Below are 21,269 nucleotides of genomic sequence, written 5' to 3' on the forward strand. Positions count from 1 at the left end.
AAGAGACAAAGGAGGACACTACATAATGATCAAGGGGTCGATCCACAAAGAAGATATAAAAATTGTAAATATTTATGCACCCAGCATAGGAGCACCTCAATACATAAGGCAAATACTAACAGCCATAAAAAGGGAAATTGACAGTAACACATTCATAGTAGGGGACATTAACACCCAACTTTCACCAATGGACCCAAAATGAAAATAAATAAGGAAACACAAGCTTTAAGTGATACATTAAACAAGATGGACTTAATTGATATTTATAAGACATTCCATCCAAAAACAACAGAATACACATTTTTCTCAAGTGCTCATGGAACATTCTCCAGGATAGATCATATCTTGGGTCACAAATCAAGCCTTGGTAAACTTAAGAAAATTGAAATTCTATCAAGTATCTTTTCCGACCACAATGTTATGAGACTAGATATCAATTACAGGAAAAGATCTGTAAAAAATATAAACACATGGAGGCTAAACAATACACTACTTCATAACGGAGTGATCACTGAAGAAATCAAAGAGGAAATCAAAAAATATCTAGAAACAAATGCCAATGGAGACACGACGACCCAAAACCTATGGGATGCAGCAAAAGCAGTTCTAAGAGGGAAGTTTATACCAATAGAATCCTACCTTAAGAAACAGGAAACATCTCGAATAAACAACCTAACCTTGCACCTAAAGCAATTAGAGAAAGAAGAACAAAAAAACCCCAAAGTTAGCAGAAGGAAAGAAATCATAAAGGTCAGATCAGAAATAAATGAAAAAGAAATGAAGGAAACGATAGCAAAGATCAATAAAACTAAAAGCTGGTTCTTTGAGAAGAGAAACAAAATTGATAAACCGTTAGCCAGACTCATCAAGAAAAAAAGGGAGAAGACTCAAATCAATAGAATTAGAAATGAAAAAGGAGATGTAACAACTGACACTGCAGAAATACAAAAGATCATGAGAGATTACTACAAGCAACTCTATGCCAATAAAATGGACAACCTGGACGAAATGGACAAATTCTTAGAAATGCACAACCTGCCAAGACTGAATCAGGAAGAAATAGAATATATGAACAGACCAGTCACAAACACTGAAATTGAAACTGTGATTAAAAATCATCCAACAAACAAAAGCCCAGGACCAGATGGCTTCACAGGCGAATTCTATCAAACATTTAGAGAAAAGCTAACACCTATCCTTCTCAAGCTCTTCCGAAATATAGCAGAGGGAGGAACACTCCCAAACTCATTCTACGAGGCCACCTGATACCAAAACCAGACAAGGATGTCGCAAAGAAAGAAAACTACAGGCCAATATCACTGATGAACATAGATGCAAAAATCCTCAACAAAATACTAGCAAACAGAATCCAACAGCACATTAAGAGGATCATACACCATGATCAAATGGGGTTTATTCCAGGAATGCAAGGATTCTTCAATATACGCAAATCAATCAATGTGATACACCATATTAACAAATTGAAGGAGAAAAACCATATGATCATCTCAACAGATACAGACAAAGCTTTCGACAAAATTCAACACCCATTTATGATAAAAACACTGCAGAAAGTAGGCATAGAGGGAACTTTCCTCAACATAGTAAAGGCCATATATGACAAACCCACAGCCAACATCATCCTCAATAGTGAAAAGCTCAAACCATTTCCACTAAGATCAGGAACAAGACAAGGTTGCCCACTCTTACCACTTATTCAACATAATTTTGGAAGTTTTAGCCACAGCAATCAGAGAAGAAAAAGAAATAAAATGAATCCAAATCAGAAAAGAAGAAGTAAAGCTGTCACTGTTTGCAGATGACATGATACTATACATAGAGAATACTAAAGATGCTACCAGAAAACTACTAGAGCTAATCAATGAATCTGGTGAAGTAGCAGATACAAAATTAATGCACAGAAATCCCTGGCATTCCTATACACTAATGATGAAAAATCTGAAAGTGAAATTAAGAAAACATTCCCATTTACTATTGCAACAAAAAGAATAAAATATCTAGGAATAAACCTACATAAGGAGACAAAAGACCTGTATGCAGAAAATTATAAGACACTGATGAAAGAAATTAAAGATGATACAAATAGATGGAGAGATATACCATGTTCTTGGATTGGAAGAATCAACATTGTGAAAATGACTCTACTACCCAAAGCAATCTACAGATTCAATGCAATCCCTATCAAACTACCACTGGCATTTTTCACAGAACTAGAACAAAAACTTTCACAATTTGTATGGAAACACAAAAGACCCCGAATAGCCAAAGGAATCTTGAGAACGATAAATGGAGCTGGAGGAATCAGGCTCCCTGACTTCAGACTATACTAGAAAGCTACAGTAATCAAGACAGTATGGTCCTCGCACAGAAACAGAAATATAGATCAATGGAACAGGATAGAAAGCCCAGAGATAAACCCACGCACATATTGTCACCTTATCTTTGATAAAGGAGGCAAGAATATACAGTGGAGAAAAGACAGCCTCTTCAATAAGTGGTGCTGGGAAAACTGGACAAGTACCTGTAAAAGTATGAGGTTAGAACACTCCCTAACAGTGTACACAAAAATAAGCTCAAAATGGATTAAAGACCTAAATGTAAGGCCAGAAACTATCAAAGTCTTAGAAGAAAACAAAGGCAGAACACTCTTATGACAAATCACAGCAAGATCCTTTTTGACCCACCTCCTAGAGAAACGGAAATAAAAAGAAAAATAAACAAAAGGGACCTAATGAAACTTCAAAGCTTTTACACAGCAAAGGAAACCATAAACAAGCCCAAAAGACAACCCTCAGAATGGAAGAAAATATTTGCAAATGAAGCAACTGACAAAAGATTAATCTCCAAAATTTACAAGCAGCTCATGCAGCTCAATATCAAAAAAACAAACAACCGAATCCAAAATTGGGCAGAAGACCTAAATAGACATTTCTCCAAGGAAGATACACAGATTGCCAACAAACACATGAAAGAATGCTCAACATCATTAATCATCAGAGAAATGCAAATCAAAACTACAATGAGCCTTCATCTCACACCTGTCAGAATGGCCATTATCAAAGAGACAAGCAATAGCAAGTGTCAGCAAGGATGTGGAGAAAAGGGAATCCTTGTGCACTGTTAGTGAGAATGTAAATTGGTGCAGCCATTAGGGAAAACAGTATAGAGGTTCTTGAAAAAATTAAAAATAGGGCTTCCCTGGTGGTGCAGTGGTTGAGAGTCCACCTGCTGATGCAGGGGACACGGGTTCCTGCCCCGGTCCGGGAAGATCCCACATGCCACGGAGCGGCTGGGCCCGTGAACCATGGCCGCTGAGCCTGTGCATCCAGAGCCTGTGCTCCGCAACGGGAGAGACCACAACAGTGAGCAGCCCGCGTACCGCCAAAAAAAAACAAAAACAAAAGAAAATGTGATACATAGAAACACACATACACACACACACACACACACACACACACACACACACAATGAAATATTATTCAATCATAAAAAAGAAGGAAATCTTTACATTTGTGACAACATGGATGGACCTTTAGAGCATTATGCTAAGTGAAGAAAGTCAGAGAAAGATAAACACCATATGTTCTCACTATATGTGAAATCTAAACAAACAAACAATAGAACCCTCATAAATACAAAGAACAGATTGGTGGTTGCCAGAGCCAGGTGGTAGGGAGGGGGGGTAGACAAAATAGGTAAAGGGGGTCAAAAGGTACAAACTTCCAGTTATAAAATAAATAAGTCCTGGGGATGTAATGCACAGCTGGTGACTATAGTTAATAATACTGTATCGTATATATAAAAGTTGCTAACAGAATAAATCTTAAAATTTCTCATCATAAGAAAAAAACGTGTAACTGTGTGATGATGGATGTTAACTAGACTTATTGTGGTGATCATTTTGCAATATACAGAAATATCAAATCATTGTGTTGTACACCTGAAGCTAATATAATGTCATATGTCAATTATATCTCAATTAAAATAAAATGAATGAGGACAATATTTATAAACATACATGGAGCAATTTCTAGGTTATATTGTTAAGGGATAAAAGCAAAGTGCAAAAGACTCTATAGATAAAGTATACTACCTTTTTGAAGGAAGGGGAAATTTTTAAAATATACCTTTATTTGCTTCTTTTGAAAAGAAACACTATAAGCATAAATCAGAGGCTAACAAGATTGGTTATCTCCAAGGTAGAGTGAGAATGGGGTAGAAGGTACAGGGGAGAGGTGACAACTATGTGTATATATTTCTGTATGGTTTTGTCTCTTCAAATCATATTAACATTTTACATATAAAGAATAAAATTAAATCAACAAAAATGGAAAGAAAGAAAATCTAAAATGGAATACAAACAGAAAAAAATGAACTTAACTGTATACCAAATAAATAACATAAGCACACTAGATTGGAAAAGGAAAAATTAATTCAAGTAACTTCTAAACAGAGTACTTTGATTACATATCCTCAGTATAAAAAAGGCATGCGAACAAATCATGTACTGTACTCAATAGGTTTATTTTTCACAGATGTGGGTGCATGAATTCTGATTCTACTTTCTGTATATTGTAAGACTGAGCAAATGAGTCAATATATTGATGCTAGGATCCAGTGCTCTCACTGTTGGTGAAGGCAGATGCAAATATGGAATGAGAGAGGTCTAAGAAGATTCCTGGGATATTGTATGAATTCAAGATGTGTGTGTGTGTATATACAGACACACACATACATACACAGACATATAAATAGAGACACACACACAGAGTTCACTGAAAGGGCCTAGAAGTAATGACGCCCAGCAGCAATGAGCACACCCAGTACCCAGATTTTGATTTCTATAAATAATTATTTACTAACAGGAACCAGTGCTCCTTGAAGAAATGGCTGATTCTAGGCCTGGGGTAGGGAAAGTAAAAGATGGAGGCTGGAACATCTTATTACGTCGAAACTAAGGAAGTGCTCAGAAAATTATCAGGATGTGACAAAAGGACACAAAAGCCAGCTTAAAGGGACTCCCACTGGATAACTCAGGGACAAGTGAGCAGCAAACTAAACAGTGACAGTAATGGATTATAATCCACTGAAAAAAATTTAAATCCATAAAAATAAAAATTCTGTATTATTGATATAAATAAATAAATAAGAAGAGGAAGCCCCACCTGCTAACACCATCACTTACCTTGGGCATTAGGATACCAACATGTGAATTTTGGGGGCACACAAACATCTAGACCATAGCAAAGGTCAACAAACAAAAATCAATCATATTTCTATATACTGGCAATGAATACTCGCAACTGAAATTTTAAAAACAAAACCATTTACAATGGCTTAAAAAATGAAACATGCCATGTTGTTATGGAGTGAACTGTTTCCCCCCCCTAAAATTCTTAAGTTGATGCCCAAACCCCCAATGTGACTGTATTTGGAGGTGGGGCCTTTAAGAAGATAATTAAGGTTATATGAAGCCATAAGAGTGGGGTCTAATCCAACAGGACTGGAGTCCTTCTAAAAATAGGAAGAAACACCAGAGCTCCCTCTCACTCTGCAGATGCACAAAGGAAAGACTGTGTGAGGACAGTGAGAAGGCAGCCGTCTACAAGGAAGAAAGTTCTCACCAGAAACCAACCCTGATCTGGGACTTCCAGCCTCCAGAACTGTGAGAAAATAAATTTCTGTTGTTTAAGCTACTCAGTCTGTGGCGTTTTATGGCAGCCTGAGCAGACTAATACACAATGTATACGCTCTGTATGTTGAAAATTACAAAATGATGATGAAATGAATAAAAGATCAAAATAAATGGAGAGACATACTGTGTTGGACTGGAAGACACAACATAATAAAGATGTCAATTCTCCCCAAATTGATCTATAGGTTTAACTCAATTCCTATCAAAATCCTAGCAAGGGGATTTCCCTGATGGTGCAGAGGTTAAGAATCCACCTGCCAATGCAGGGGACACGGGTTCAAGCCCTGGTCCAGGAAGATCCCACATGCCACGGAGCAACTAAGCCTGTGTGCCACAACTACTGAGCCCACGTACCACAACTACTGAAGCCCGCACACCCTAGAGCCCGTGCACCGCAGCTACTGAGCCCACGTGCTGCAACTACTGAAGCCCACACGCCTAGAGCCTGTGCTCCGGAACAAGAGAAGCCAGGACAATGAGAAGCCCGCACACAACAGAGTAACCCCTGCTCGCTGCAACTAGAGAAAGCCCGTGCAACGAAGACACAACACAGCCAAAAAAAATTAATTAAATTATTCTAAAATTGATATATAATGACAAAGGCAAAGGAACAAGAATAGCCAAAAATTTTTGGAAAAGTAGAATAAAGTTGGAGAAGTCATACTACCTGATTTCAAGACTTACCATAAAGCTGCAGTAATGAAGACAGTGTGGTACTGGCAGAGGGTTAGATACACAGATCAATAGAACAGTAGAGAGTGGAGAAATAGACCCCACAAATATGGCCAACTGATTTTTGACAAACCATAATATCAATTCAACGGAGAAAAGGTGGTCCTTTCAACAAATGGGGTTAGAACAAATAGAAATCCATTTGCAAAATTATGAACCACGACCTAATCCTTACACCTTACATAAAAATTAATGCAAAATTGATCTTAGGTCTAAATGTAAACCTAAAACTGTAAAACTTATAGAATAGGAGAAAATCTTCATGACCTAGGGTGATATTGTGATTTATAATAAGAAACATATTTTTGGTCTTAGCTCCCAATTTCTGGCAGAAAGAGCTCCTGAAACCCTTGGAGTTTCTTAAGTGAGGAAAGCAATAAAGGTGTCTTTTGTTATGTTAATGAGATGACTTTGGGACCCCCACCTAAGGAGGGGGAGCTGGTTGACAGGAGAACCAACCACGTGATTAGAAGGTTGGAACTTTTAGTCCCGACCCCCAACCTCAGGGAAGGGGAGAGGGGCCGAAAGTTGAATCAAAAGCCAATTGCCAAATAAATAAATAAATAAATAACAACAACGCCAATGAGTTAATCAATCATGCCTATGTAATGAAGTCTCCATAAAAACCCAAAAGGACTGGGTTCAGAGAGCTTCTGAATTGGTAGACACACGGAGGTACTAGGAGAGTGACACACCTGGACCTAGAGAGGGTATGGAAGCTCCACGCCTCTTCCCATATACTTTGCCCTTACACATCTCTTCCATCTGCATGTTCATCTGTATCCTTTATCATATCCTTTAATAAACTGGGAAACGTGTTTCCCTGAGTTCTGTGAGACACTCTAGCAAATTAGTCGAACTCAAAGAGGGGGTCGTTGGAAGCTCCAATCAATAGCTGGTTGGTCAGAAGCACAAGTGATAAGCACTGGGCTTTTGACTGGCATCTTAAGTTGGGAGGTGGGGGCAGTCTTGTGGAACTGAGCCCTTAACCTGTGGGATCTGACACAACCTCCAGGTAGATAGTGTCAGAATTAAGTTGTAGAACACCCAGCTGGTGTCACAGAGAATTGCTTGTTCTGGGCGGAAACCTCCACACATTTGGTGACCAGAAGTATCAGAAGTGAAGCGTTCTGTGTGAGAGTAAAGGAAGATTCACAGGAGTGACACAGTACGAAAGAACTGGGTTTTTCTCTACATAGGAGGTAGAAGACTAGAGGTTTTCCATTTCACCTAGTGTTAGGCAAAGAGTTCTTAGACCTGACACCCAAAGCACAACCCATAAAGGAAATGGTTTATAAACTGGACATTTTCAAAGTTAAAACTTCTTGCTCTGTGAACAACACTATTAAATGAAAAGACAAGCTACACACTTGGAGAAAATATTTACAAACCATGGATCTGACACAGGACTTGTACACAGAATATATAAAGAACTCTCAAAACTCAGTAGTGATTGGTCTTCCCTGGTGGCGCAGAGGTTAAGAATCCGCCTGCCAATGCAGGGGACACGGGTTCGAGCCCTGGTCCGGGAAGATCCCACATGCCTCAGAGCAACTAAGCCCGTGTGCCACAACTACTGAGCCTGCACTCTACAGCCCTCGAGCCACAACTACTGAGCCCACGTGCCACAACTACTGAAGCCCACGCACCTAGAGCCTGTGCTCTGCAACAAGAGAACCACTGCAATGAGAAGCCCGCACACCGCAACAAAGAGTAGCCCGCGCTCGCCACAACTAGAGAAAGCCCGCCCACAGCAACGAAGACCCAACACAGCCAAAAATAAATTAATTAATTAATTTTTAAAAACCTCAATAGTGATAAAACAAACAATCCAATTTAAAAATGGGCAGAAGACCTGATTGGACACTTTGCCAAAGAGGATATGTAAAAAGTAAATAAGTATATATAAAGATATTCAACATCATTGGCCATTAGGGCAATGCAAATTAAAGCCATTATGAGATAACACTACACACTAGAATGAGTAAAATTAAAAACGCAGTTGACCCTTGAACAACATGGGTTTGAGCTGCATGGGTCCACTTATATGTGGATTTTTTTCAATAAATGCATACTACAGTACTACACGATCTGCAAGTTAGTTGGAAACACACATACAGAGGGCCGATTGTAGGTGGATTTTCAACTACTAGGGGAGTCAGTGCCCCTAACCCCAGCGTTATTCAAATGTCAACTGTACTGACAATACCAAGTGCTGGCAAAAATGTGAAGCAATTGGAATTCTTAAACATTACTGGTGGAAATGAAAAATAATTCAACCATCCTAGAAAACAATTTGGCAGATTCCTAAAAAGTTAAGCCATACACTTACCACATGACCCAGCAATCCAATATTTACTCTAGAGAAATGAAAACATATGTTCACACAAAAACCTGTATATGAATGTTTAAAGTAGCTCCACTCACAACTGCCAAAAACTGAAAATAATTCAAATGTCTTTCAAAAGGAGAATGGATAAATAAGCTGTGGTACATCTACATCATGGAATGCCACTCAGCACTAAAAAGCAAAGAACTATGGACACACACAACTTGGCTGAATCTCCAGGGAATCATACTGAGTGAAAAAAAATCCAATCTCAAAAGGTTACAGACTATGTGATTTGATTTATATCACATTCTTGAAATGACAAAATTCTAGAAATGGAGAACAGATCAGTAACTGCTAGAAGTCTAGGCATAGGGTGAGGGGGGGAAAGGGATGGATGTGGCTATAAAAGGGTAACATAAGGGATCCTTGTGGTGGCTATAAAAGGGTAACATAAGGGATCCTTGTGGTGATGGAACTGTGTCTTAACCATATCAATGTGAATATCCTGGTTGTGACATTGTGCTATAATTTTGCAAGATGCTACCATTGATGCAAACTGGGTAAAGGATACATGAGATCTCTCTGTATTATTTTTACAACTGCATGTCAATCAATTGTTGCAAAAGAAAGTTCAATTTGAAAAAAGGAAAGTTATATACTGTATGATACCATTTATATGACATTCCTGAAGAGATAAAACTCTAGTGACACAGGACAGGTCTGTGGTTGCCTGAGGTTACAGGGAGGGGAGGATATGACTAAAAGGGGTTGCATGAGGCAGCTCTTTGGCGGGATGAAACTATTCTCTATCCCATAGATTAGTTATAACAACCTACATAGGTGTTAACATTTATCGACCCGAACAACAAAGTCAATTTTACAGTACACTAATTTTAAAAATAAAAAAGATTTAAGTGAAAGAAAAAAGATGGTGGGCTGTGGGTGCCTACAGGACTTTGTCCCTGGGCAAATGAGAATCAAAAGTCCAACTGAGAAAATTACTTCAGCAAAATCATTTGGAAGACAAACAAATTCCCTAAGATATTTCATTCCCAAATTACATCTAGATATTATGTCTCCAGCTCACTGAAGAATGCTATAAGGAATATCTGCAGGAAACCAGAGACTGCATTTATCATTAGGTTGTGATTGACGGCAATTCCACCATCCACACGAAGATTCAGCAAAGAAATGCCTTGAAAGGCAATTGCAGGAAATCTTCCCTGACGGCTTGATGTGTTCTCTCCTTGAAGAGTAAAGTGAGCCAGACTACCTCTGGCCGCCAGAGGCTCAAAGAGAAATTTGCAACTCAACTAATATTGTACTGCGTAACTGTCTGTTGCCCTAAGTCATTTGTCTACATTCTAACCTGGCCTTGCTGCTGTCTCATTTTCCCTGATTCTAATGCTTATTTATAAATAATTTTCTTTTATGTCTGAGATTCCTACATCGCTCATCACATTCATGGTAAAATAAAAGAAGGAACACACAATATCCTTACCTGGGCTTTGGCCATTTCCTGCTCTTCTTGGGAAAAGACAGAGATGTGTGAAGCCTGAGCTAAAAGAGTGGAGAAGTGGAGAGCATATGAGAGACCCCATCAGGCTTCCAGTGCCCAGAATTATCGGCCTAAAAATCCCCTCACATGAAGCTGCTCTGTGGAAGTTTGGGCGACCATGTGGTTTTAACAACCACTTGTGTAATCTTGAGTCTTTTCCTCATGTGAACATCTAACACAAAAGGTTTTCTTCTATACATACTTGTGTACTGACTCAGAAATTGTATTTCTAGGTATTTTCCTTAATGAAATAATGTATCATAATTTCTCTTTAAGTACCTTCATCTCAGCATTGACTTTAACAATGCCAAACTTAAATGATCCTCTATGACCCATGATATGGGATTAATAAGGAAATACAAGGGATTAAATTCTATGTAGCTACTGAAAATAATGTTATATGGTACTGTACACTTATTATCTGTGTATTTTCTGTACATATATCTAAATTACAAGTTTTTTAAATGTTACAGAATATATCTTTAAGCTGAATCGCAGTAACTTCTAAATGAAAACAAAGGCAGGTTATCAAACTTCAGGAACCCATTTTAAAACCATACGTTAAATGTTTAAAAATGCATATCCCTATACACACTAAAAAGTGTCTAAAGAATGAACATTTAAACAGAGGGGGCTAAAATTAGTTCTTTTTTATTTTCTTCTCTATTTTCTAATCAATCTATAATGCAAATGTGTTACTTACGTGTTAAATGCCAAAACACCCCACTGAACTTTAACACTTATTCCCAGGCGTTTTAAGCCCCATCCCCACCCCCACCCCGCCAGACCCCACAACACCAGACCCTGCCCACGCCTCCCAAGCCCCAGGCTCTGCGCGAGGCCCCTAATCAGGTGAGTTCTCTCTGGTGCCTCTTCTTGCTTCTCCTCACCTCACTGGGGACGTCTTGCCCAGGAGCCAAAAGGAAGCCTTCGGGTGCAGATTCACTTCAGCTGGAGCATTCACACAAGGCCCCTACCTCGGGGCTCGGGCAAGGGGAGAGGAACAGAGGGAGAGGCGGGGGCGCCTAAGGAGGAGCTTGAGGGGTGCGTATGAACCCTTAGCGCAGGTCACTGTGCTGGAAAATGTGTAAAAGTCAACGTTTAATATGCCCCATTCAACCCCGACTAGCCCCATAACTTTGTCTACCATTGAGCCCACAAACCCTCATTCGCTGACCTCTCGGTCCACCCCACAACCTCCCACATCAGTGACCCCCCCAAAACCCGCTTCATTCGTCCCCCAGAACTCCCCATCACTCAGCCCATCACCCCTACTACTCGCCCCCTCAACCTCTCTCTCGACACAGATTTTGTGCTCGCTGCAGAGGAGACCGTTACGAAAACTGGCCCCGAGAAGCACTTCCGCTTTGGGACCAACTCCGGCTCCGCAGCCCAGAGGGCTGTAGCGGCCGGTGTGCGCACGCTCAGTGGGGGCTTTGAGCCCGCGTACACCAATAGTCAACATGGGGACCCCTCCCGCCTGCCGGACGCGAATGCGACGGGGCTGCAGCGCAGGCGCAGAGGGGAGATGGCCGCTCCGGTGACGTCACTGCTCTGAAACGATAGCCGCGCCCACTGCGTCTCTTCCCTTCGAGGGCGGCAGTGTAGAACAGGTGCTTACTTTGATTTGCGGAGGCCGTCATTCCTAAGACTCCAAAGATCGGTTTCCTTATGGAGGGAGGGGAAGGGCCCAATTAAGGAGAATGCTAGCAGGCAGGAATTTCATGTCTTGAACCTGGAGGGCAGTATCGGGTTTGCAGGTGTAATTGAATAGGAAGTCGGGATGCGTGGCGGAATTGCTCAGCATGCACAAAGGCTAGAAGGTAGGGAGAGGTCACTGGCTCCATCCAGTGGCTAAGGCTGGGAGTTTACAGCCTAGCGTTTGAAGGACGGTGTGCAGACAAACAAGAAGCTGAAAAATAAATAAATGGCCACCTAGTACACACACACACCGGGATGAAGGGGATGTGTTAAGTAGTGACTGACAATGTTGTTGTCTCAGGATGGGCAGGGACGATCTCCTTTTGTCGGGGGTGACAGTTACGCTGGTCAAAAGGAGCCGGCCGCACAAATATTTGAAGCAAAGAGCTTTGTGGTGGAGGGCGCGGCTGTTACAAAGGCCCTGAAGTAGGACCTGGTTTGGCACGTTGGAGGAACAGAAACAGTGTCAGTGTGTTGGGAATATAGAAGGTGTGGGCAAGGGAGAAGTGAGTGGGTGCCAGATGCTGTAGGGCCTCCTCTGCCAGGGACAGAGGTCATGTCTCATTCTGACATAATGGGATGCCATTAAGGGGGATCAGATTTTTAAAACACCAGTCTGAAGCAATCTAGCATTATATATTAACTTTAAAAATACACGTAGATTAGACTCTTGTTTATTGCCTGTCTTGAACCGCTAGGACATGAGCTCCACAGGAATTTGCTTAAGCACCTCCCATATGCCAGGTAGTGTTCTAGATATTGGGAATACTGCAGGAGAGAAAACAGAACCAAACAAACGTGATGGAGACAGCCTGGTTGCAAACTCCCACCTACCAGCTGTGTAATCTAGGGCAGAACTCAACTCCTCTGTGCTGAATTTCCTCATGTATAAAATGGGGGATAATGACAGCACCTACCTCGTTAGGACTGTGGTGACAAATGAGCTGATAATTGTAAATGGCTTAGAACAATGCCTGGAACACAGCAAGTGCTGTGTAACTGATGATGATTAAAATAAAATTAGACGTGTGTATGTATAAAATTTTTTTTAATAAGAAGAAAAAAATAAAAAGATGACCTGCAGGCTGCTTTGTGGATGACAGATTGCAGAGGGCAAGGGCGAAAACAGGAAGAACAGTAGGGAGGCTCCTGCCAACAGGCCCAGCAAGTGATAATGGAGGCTCAGACCTAGCTCAGTATCTCCTGTGTGCCACGCACTGTGTGAAGCACATGACATGACCTGCCTCAGATAGTCCCCACTTTCTGTGAACAATCCTGTGGTCCCACCCATCTTGTTAGGTGAGGAAACTGAGTCCCAGAGAGACTAAGTAACTTGCCCAAAGTCACACAGGTTCCCAAGATCGGATCCTTAACTTCTACCCAATAATACTCTTCTTTTGTTTATTCAGTATCCCACAGAACTTCCAGAAAATATCTGAGGGTGTTCATTCCAGAACCATTAAAACCAGGCAAGGAATATTTTTGGGGGGGCGGGCAGGAATATAGATGCAGCTTCCTAGCAGACAAAGCAAAGAGAGAAAGCAGGGAAGTAACTCAGGTCTCTTGCTCTCTTAAGGATCTGTACCTCCTGGGTACAAAACTTGTCAACTCTCTTAATGAATTAGGATGTGGAAAATAGGAGGGCCTGGACCTTTAGGGCCCCTGTCAGTCTGGCCTCTTCCACCCTGTAAACATAACTTCTCCACCACCTTGTACACATATATATATACACACACCCCTGTGTGGAGGGGGAAATCCTATAGGGTTGGTGGGTGTTGGGGTACAGTGATTTCCAGCTCCAAAAATATTCTGAGCCAGTGATACAGCCCTGCAGAAACTGTCCCAGGGTTCACAGTGCATATCCACAAGCTATGTGAAACCAGATTTTCTGCTGTGGAGCTAGGATGCCCACTCTCTGTCCTGGGCATCCTCTACCATCAGTCCCTACAGGTACAAACTCATTCAGTGGCCTAAGCAGCAGGTAGCTAGGTGAAGGGGTGTGGAAAGCTGACAGGTAGCTGGTCCCACCACAGAATCTGCACGATGTGACATTCCAACCCAAAGGCCACCCCCACCTCGCTGGTGAGTCATTAAAACTGCTCTTAAGATACATTTTCTCAAAACTGTGGAAGTGTTGCCAATTGTGAGCAATCATTTTGGACCATGAGGTAGCAGGTGAATTTGGCAGAGCTACAGCATACGAGCAGCCAGCTCTCTGGTGAGCTTGGAGCTGCCACTCTAGCCCTCCAAGAGAGGAATCCCTGCCTCCAAGAGAGGAATCCCCTTCCATCCTCTTGAAGCTATTGGTATTTAGGGCGGTATTGGTATGTGCAGCCAAACTGAATCCTGAACAATACATCAGACTTTTCTGTCTTGGCAGATGTGTCACTAAACAGAGACATGTGGGACCAGTGAGGGCAGGGGGCGGTGAATAATGGTGAATGAAGGACAAATTGGGAATGAATGGGGGCAAGGAGAGACAAAGGGGGATGGCAGGGAGGTGATGAACAGTAGAGTGGAGTGAATGTGGGTAGTGTGGGGCAGAGTGAGGAAATGACTACGCATTCGTTTTTTTTGTTTGTTTGTTTGTTTTTGCGGTACGCGGGCCTCTCACTGTTGTGGCCTCTCCCGTTGCAGAGCACAGGCTCCGGATGCGCAGGCTCAGCGGCCATGGCTCACGGGCCGAGCCGCTCCGCGGCATGTGGGATCTTCCCGGACCGGGGCACAAACCCATGTCCCCTGCATCGGCAGGCGGACTCTCAACCACTGCACCACCAGGGAAGCCCTACGCATTCAATTTAAGCTTATGGATGAGACTGAGTAAGTGATGGGAAAATGAGGCACCGTCTAAGCGACAAAAAGTGAAAGAGGGAGTGGACTGTGAGTGAATGGGGCAATGAAAGGTGGTGAATGTGAATGGGGTTGATAAAGCACGAGAGTGCAAGTTGAGAGGAATCCCCTTCCTCTCTTCACAAGAGTGAAGAGTGGAAACAGGGGTTACATCGGGAGTGACTTTAAATGAATGAGATAATGGGAGGCAGTGAAGATTGAGAAAGAATGGAGGTGACCAAGTGTAGAGTGAGTATGTGTGGATAACTTGGGCTAGTGTTTGGGAGTACTAAGGATTGAAGTGTAAATGAATGATGGTTTATGGGGCACAATATGAGTAAGGAGAGGTGAATTTAGGGAGAAAGTAGCAGTGAATGGAAGTCATGTGAGGCACAGAGGGAAGAATGGGGGACACAAGGGGCAGAATAAGAGGAAACAGAAATGAATACATGGTAGAATGTGAATAAGCGAATCGAGTCGAGTTTGTTTGAGTGGGGATACTACGAGGGAGGAGAGCGACCAGAGGTGAATAAGAGGCAGACTGGGATTAGATGGGGTTCCAGTAATGTGCAGAGATCCCAGTGGGAATGAGCAAAAGCATGGGCGTGAATGGAGGTAATGTTGGGCACAGTGAGAGGGGATGGAAGTAAAGAGCAGAAGAAGGTGAGTAACTGGGTATTGTGAGGCAAGGGGAGAGGGGATGAAGGTCACGTAGCCCAAGGTGAGTAAAGTGGGGGAAATGGAGCCCAATGTGAGCAAAAAGTGGTAAATCCGAGGCAGAGTGTGACTGAACGAGGGTACCGCGAGGCAGAGTGGGAGCAACTCAAAATGAATCGGGAGCAGAACAAGAGTGAAGAGTGGAAACAGGGGTTACATCGGGAGTGACTTTAAATGAATGAGATAATGGGAGGCAGTGAAGATTGAGAAAGAATGGAGGTGACCAAGTGTAGAGTGAGTATGTGTGGATAACTTGGGCTAGTGTTTGGGAGTAATACAGTTTCAGGAAATGCAGGTAATATGGGAGAAGCACTTGAGAGAATAGAAGTGAAGAAGGGGGAAGAAATAGAGTGAATGAGGGAGGGAATGAGGCCCAGAGTCAATGAACAAAGGTGAAGGATGGGCCCCGTGAGAGCGGATGGGAGTCATTTGATGCAGTGTCAGGCAGTGAAGGTGAAAGTAGGAAATGAGAGTCTGAGTGGGAGTGAATGGAGGTGAAGAAGGAATAGGATGTGAGAGAGCTTGGGTAAGAGTAAGTAGAGGGTTAGGGAACTGCAGTAACACGAGGCCCAGTGTGAATGAGTATAGGTGGATAAGAGGCGGTGTAAGTGGACGAGGGAATAAAACGTAGAATGAGAACGGGGGTGAAAAAGCAGTAGAGTGAACATGTATATGTGATATGTAATGTGGGACAGAGTCTGATTAACTGGGTGTAACATGGGGCAGATTCCAGTAAATGAGGGTGGAACGAGCACACTAAGTGAAGAGAGGTGAAGGAGGTGCTGAGAATGAGTAAATAGAGGTAATGTGGAACAAAGGGGAGAGCACAGTGGTCATATTTTATAAAGCATGAGGAATCCGAGGTGGCAGTAGGCATGGTGTAGTGACCAGAGCTGACTACTCAGCAGAGTGGGGGAAATGGAGGTGATGAGGGGCAGAATGAGTGGAAATGGAGGTAACCAAGTGGTAGAGCATGATTAACGGGAGTAGAGTGGGACAGTGTTAAGGAATGTAGGGGAATGTGGGCTGAGTGTGAGGTCTAGTACCTGGGACCTGTCTGTCCTTTTTGTGTCCCAAGCCCCTCTCTCCCTGCATCCCTTTCTGATATCTCTGGGTTTCTCCCTGTCCTTGTCTCCTTCCACCTCTGTGTATACATTAGTATCTTTCTTTTTCTCTGTTTCTGTCTTTAACAGAGCTAGCACAGGGGAAGATGGTGAGATGCCCAACCCTCTGGCTTCTCTGTTCCAGAATCTGTCACTTAGACCTTCACAGAGCCCCAAATTCCAGCATACCCTTAGTTCTGAGCCCTGAAGTGTGAGTCTGAAGCAATGGGTCAGTTAGGAGGGCTTGTGCATGTCATAATGCAGGCCTGGGACACTATGGTGGTGACCCTGGCCATGCTGATGCCTGCCACTGTGGATGCCAAGATCTTCCAACGCTGCGACCTGGCAATGAAGCTGGAGGAGGCGGGCCTCAACAGCTTCAAGGGCTACACCATTGGAGGCTGTGAGACTCGTCACCCCATGCCACGAGCCGCCCACCACACTCAGACCCAAGCCCTCCCCCATTGCCATTTGTTACCTCCCAGGCTAGGGAATGATCCTCTCAGTCACCCGCTGACTATGATGAGTACTTTAACTAACTCTAGTTGCATCATCATTGCCTTCACAACCATTTACCCTCATCTCTACTAACACCACCATCCTTACCATCAATGTCATCACTGCTGTTATCACCATGGATACCATCACCACCACCATTACTGGTATCTCACCAGAATCACCAACATCAACCCCAAACCAAGAATTCACCCCCAACAACTAAGATGAAAACCATCCCTGGGGGCTTCCCTGGTGGCGCAGTGGTTGAGAGTCCACCTACCGATGCAGGGGATGCGGGTTTGTGCCCTGGTCCGGGAGGCTCCCACATGCCACAGAGCAGCTGGGCCCGTGAGCCATGGCCGCTGAGCCTGCACGTCCGGAGCCTGTGCTCCACAACGGGAGAGGCCACAACAGTGAGAGGCCCGCGTACCGCAAAAAAACCCAAAAAACAAAAAAGCAAACAAACAAACAAAAAAACCCATCCCTGCCCCATTCCCTCATCCTACCCTCTCCCCTATTCCCAAGACCCATGCCCATCTGCTACCTCCCCCCTCCCTGCCCCAGTGCTGTGCATGGCACACTATGAAAGTGGCTTTGACACCTCCTTCGTGGACCGCAATCCTGATGGCAGCAGTGCATATGGCATTTTCCAGCTGAACTCCACCTGGTGGTGTGACAGTGGTGTTACACCTACCCAGAACCTCTGTCACGTGGAGTGTCATGGTGAGGCAGCATTGAGGACACCTTGAAGCCCTGCCTGGCCTCACTCCCCAACACGCAGAGGGCAAGACTGTCTAAGCCATAGCCTTGAGTAACAAGCAGAAAAATGATAGGGAAAGGAGCAGACTTGCCTGGGCTGTTACAGACACCAGCCTGTATCCTTACCCAGACTGCACTGAGATGTTGTCTAGGTAAGGAGGTCTAGGTAAGGAGATGTTGTCTAGGTAAGGAGGACTCAGAGCTCCCAAGTCCATTTTCTAGGACTCAGGAAACAATACACTTAGCTCCAAGTGGAATGGAGGGGGAAACTGTCCTGATTTGGGGTTGGGGTTGTCCAGGCCCTGAAGGAAGAAGCAGATATCTGTCTGTAGGAACAGAAACAAGGTACCTCTGTGCAGAAAGGAGAGAATTTTCCAGACGAGACTGTGGTATTGTTGAGGACAAAATTGAATAGCAGTAGAAGTTGTTCAGGGTTGGCCAAAATGGTGTTTGAGGTTGTCCAAGATAGGCCAAAATGGAGACTGTGGTTATTTGGGACCAGCCCAAGTGGAGGTTGAAGTTGTCCAAGTCCTGCCACAGTGACAGAAGAGATCACCCAGGACTTGCCGGCTTGAAGGCTGAGGTTATCCAGGACTAGTCAACATAGTGGTTGAGATCATTAACTAGTCAGAATGGCAGTTAAGGTCATCCTCGTCTAGCCACCATAGCAGTTGATGTCATCTAGGACCAGGCACCATGGTAGCTGAAGTTGAACAGGACTAGCCAACATAGAGACTGAGGTCACTTGTAACTAGTAAAAATGGGTGTTGATGTTATCCAGGACCTGACAACATAGTGTTTGAAGAGTCCCCAGGACTGACCAACCTTGCAGTGGAGTGGCTTTCCAGCCAGCCAACAGCCATTGCAGTTGAGATCATTCATAACCACACAAAATGACAGTTGAAGTCATCTGGAACTGGCCAACATGGAGTCTGAGGTTGTCCAGGACCAGCCAATATGGTGGTTGAGGTTATTCATAACCAACAAACATGACAGTCAAGATCACTCAGGATCAGTCAATGAGTTAAGGTTGTACAGAACCAGTCAACATGGCAGTTGATGTAATTCATAGCCAGCTAATAAGTGAATCAAGGTCATCTAAGATCAGGCAGTATAGTGGTTGAAGTTATTCAGGCCCCAAGAAACCCAGAACCCCTTGTCCCTTCATACACTGTCACCCTGTCCCCAATACACCAGATTACTATATCCCTCTCTTCCTCCTAGAACTGTTCAACCGCCATATTCTGGATGACATCATGTGTGCCAAGCAGATAGTGTCCTCACAAAATGGTATGAATACCTGGTAAGTCTCATGGGATGTCTTGGACTCTGGGCAGCGGGGATAGTGGCACTACCACCCCATCAGCCTGTCCACTTCATCCTCCCTCTCTCCCTTCATTTCCCAGGGATTCTTGGAGCCAGCACTATTCTGGCCATGATTTATCTGAATGGCTCAAGGGGTGTCATATGTATGCAAAACCTTACACAACAGAAATTAATTCATGACTCAGCTTCCCAGAGATAGAGATTTCATTTTCCTTTCTGTCCTTTCTTTTGTGGATTTAATAAAGGATGATATCTATAAACAATTCAAGAGATCCCTGATGTCTGACTCTCTTCATTTTTCCAATGCCTGAAGGTACCCCTATTCAATCACTCCCTCCATATATTCAAAGCTGTAATCAGGGGACACAAGCTCACTCAGGGTGGGGGTGGAGGATAATGTAGTGATTAAGAGCATAGGTTCTCCTGGGTTCAGAAATAATCTCTACCACTTACTGTCCCCAAGTTGCCTTGGGTAAGGCACTTAATTTCTTTGTGCCTCAGTTTCCTCATCTGCAAAATGAGAATGATAGTGGTAGTAACTATCTCATGGGTTGTTGAGAGAATTAAATGAATTAATGTTTGTAAAGCACATAAAGTGTTTAGTACACAGGACAATTCTAGGTCTGGAAATAGAAGGGTGGGGTGGGGAGGTATGAAAATTGGCTTCCCTTAAAAAGTATCACTCTCAGTTGAAGTAACTACAGGGTCTTTAATTAAGGTAGATACAGTCTCTTCAGGGGAAAATGGAATTGGTTTCAGCTGACAGAGGAAGCTCAGTGGGAATTAGGATTTTAAAGTATTCACATTCTCCCACATCCTCCCACATTATTACCATTCTAACTCTCAGCCCCCAACTCCTTCTTTCATGATCTGTAACCAAAGTTTCAAATGACAAACTGGAAATTTAGGCCAGGAATTCAATGGATGCACAAGGTAATAATTATCTTTACAGAATCCCCGGGTTTCGGTCTATGTCTTGAGCAGAGAATTTAGGAATTTGAACTTGCCGTTCTTTCTCTTTGTGCTGACCAGCCCCATTGGAAGCAGCCACCCTCGTGAGGAAGCAGTCCCTCACGTCCTTTGTACTCTTTGGTTGGGGTGGATATTCAACTACCCAAAGCCTTGTTTTCAGTGTTGACTTCATCCAGATAAGCACAGATGATCATTAAAGCAGTTATCTGCCACTGCATGCCAAGGGATGCCAGAGCCCCCTTCCTTAATGCCACGTGGATTTCCCCTGCCTTCAGCCCCAACCAGCCTAGATAACCAAATCTCGCATTTCCCTGGGGTCCGTTAAAGGTACCATCACTCTGGATACCAATTTCTGAATGAGATAGTTATTTATCAAAAGCAGCATAAATAAACTCTGGTGAATTTAAGTAAAAAGCAGATCTCCTTAAAGCCTATCAGGTAGCTCATAGTATTTCTGGGAAGACTGCATGATCTAGCTCAGACAGGGGGAAGGTCCACACAAAGAAGAAGCCAAAATCTTGAACGTAGAATAGGTTGGGGCAAGAATATTGGCATTATCAACTGTTGCTACTTCTGAAAACTGGATTTGATGCCCTAGTGTTTCCTTTACATTTTTCCGATTATGCATCCTTTCTAATAATTTACAACATTTATAGTATATTTATCATTGTTATTCCTTTAGTGGTTATCTTTAAATCTCTAATTTTATATCATTTGATAAACTCTTTTTTCGGTAGATAGCACTTATTCCCCATTATGGAAGATGTGAAAGCAGCTGTTCTTCATAATAGACTGTATTAGGTTTTTTTCTATGAGAGTTTGATATTAAATCTGGAATATTTCCCTTAATATCATTGCCATGGGACTATGTTTATCAAAATCAATTAAATTGGGTTTCTCTTGATACCTGTGCCCAGATTTACCATGAGGTTTGGCTCTCATATATTCAAGGCTTCAAAGGACTGCAGTCTTGAACAACCTCTCTGATGTAAAATAGTCATTTACTATATACCCATGATAACAACT

General features: G+C 42.9%; 2 protein-coding genes across 2 annotated transcripts in view; one reads left to right on the forward strand and one right to left on the reverse strand.

Annotated features, from left to right (window-relative positions):
- ZNF182 (zinc finger protein 182) overlaps positions 1-21,269 on the reverse strand; it is a 60,599-nt gene that overhangs the window by 20,093 nt on the left and 19,237 nt on the right.
- On the forward strand, positions 16,899-19,535 carry LOC136142499 (sperm acrosome-associated protein 5-like). The gene is made up of 4 exons (XM_065900699.1): positions 16,899-17,091; positions 17,751-17,909; positions 19,170-19,248; positions 19,352-19,535. The coding sequence occupies exons 1-4, from the start codon at positions 16,914-16,916 to the stop codon at positions 19,449-19,451; spliced, it is 516 nt and encodes a 171-aa protein (XP_065756771.1). The 5' UTR covers positions 16,899-16,913; the 3' UTR covers positions 19,452-19,535.

This window comes from Phocoena phocoena, chromosome X (genome assembly GCF_963924675.1).
Source record: "Phocoena phocoena chromosome X, mPhoPho1.1, whole genome shotgun sequence".
Taxonomy (NCBI): domain Eukaryota; kingdom Metazoa; phylum Chordata; class Mammalia; order Artiodactyla; family Phocoenidae; genus Phocoena; species Phocoena phocoena.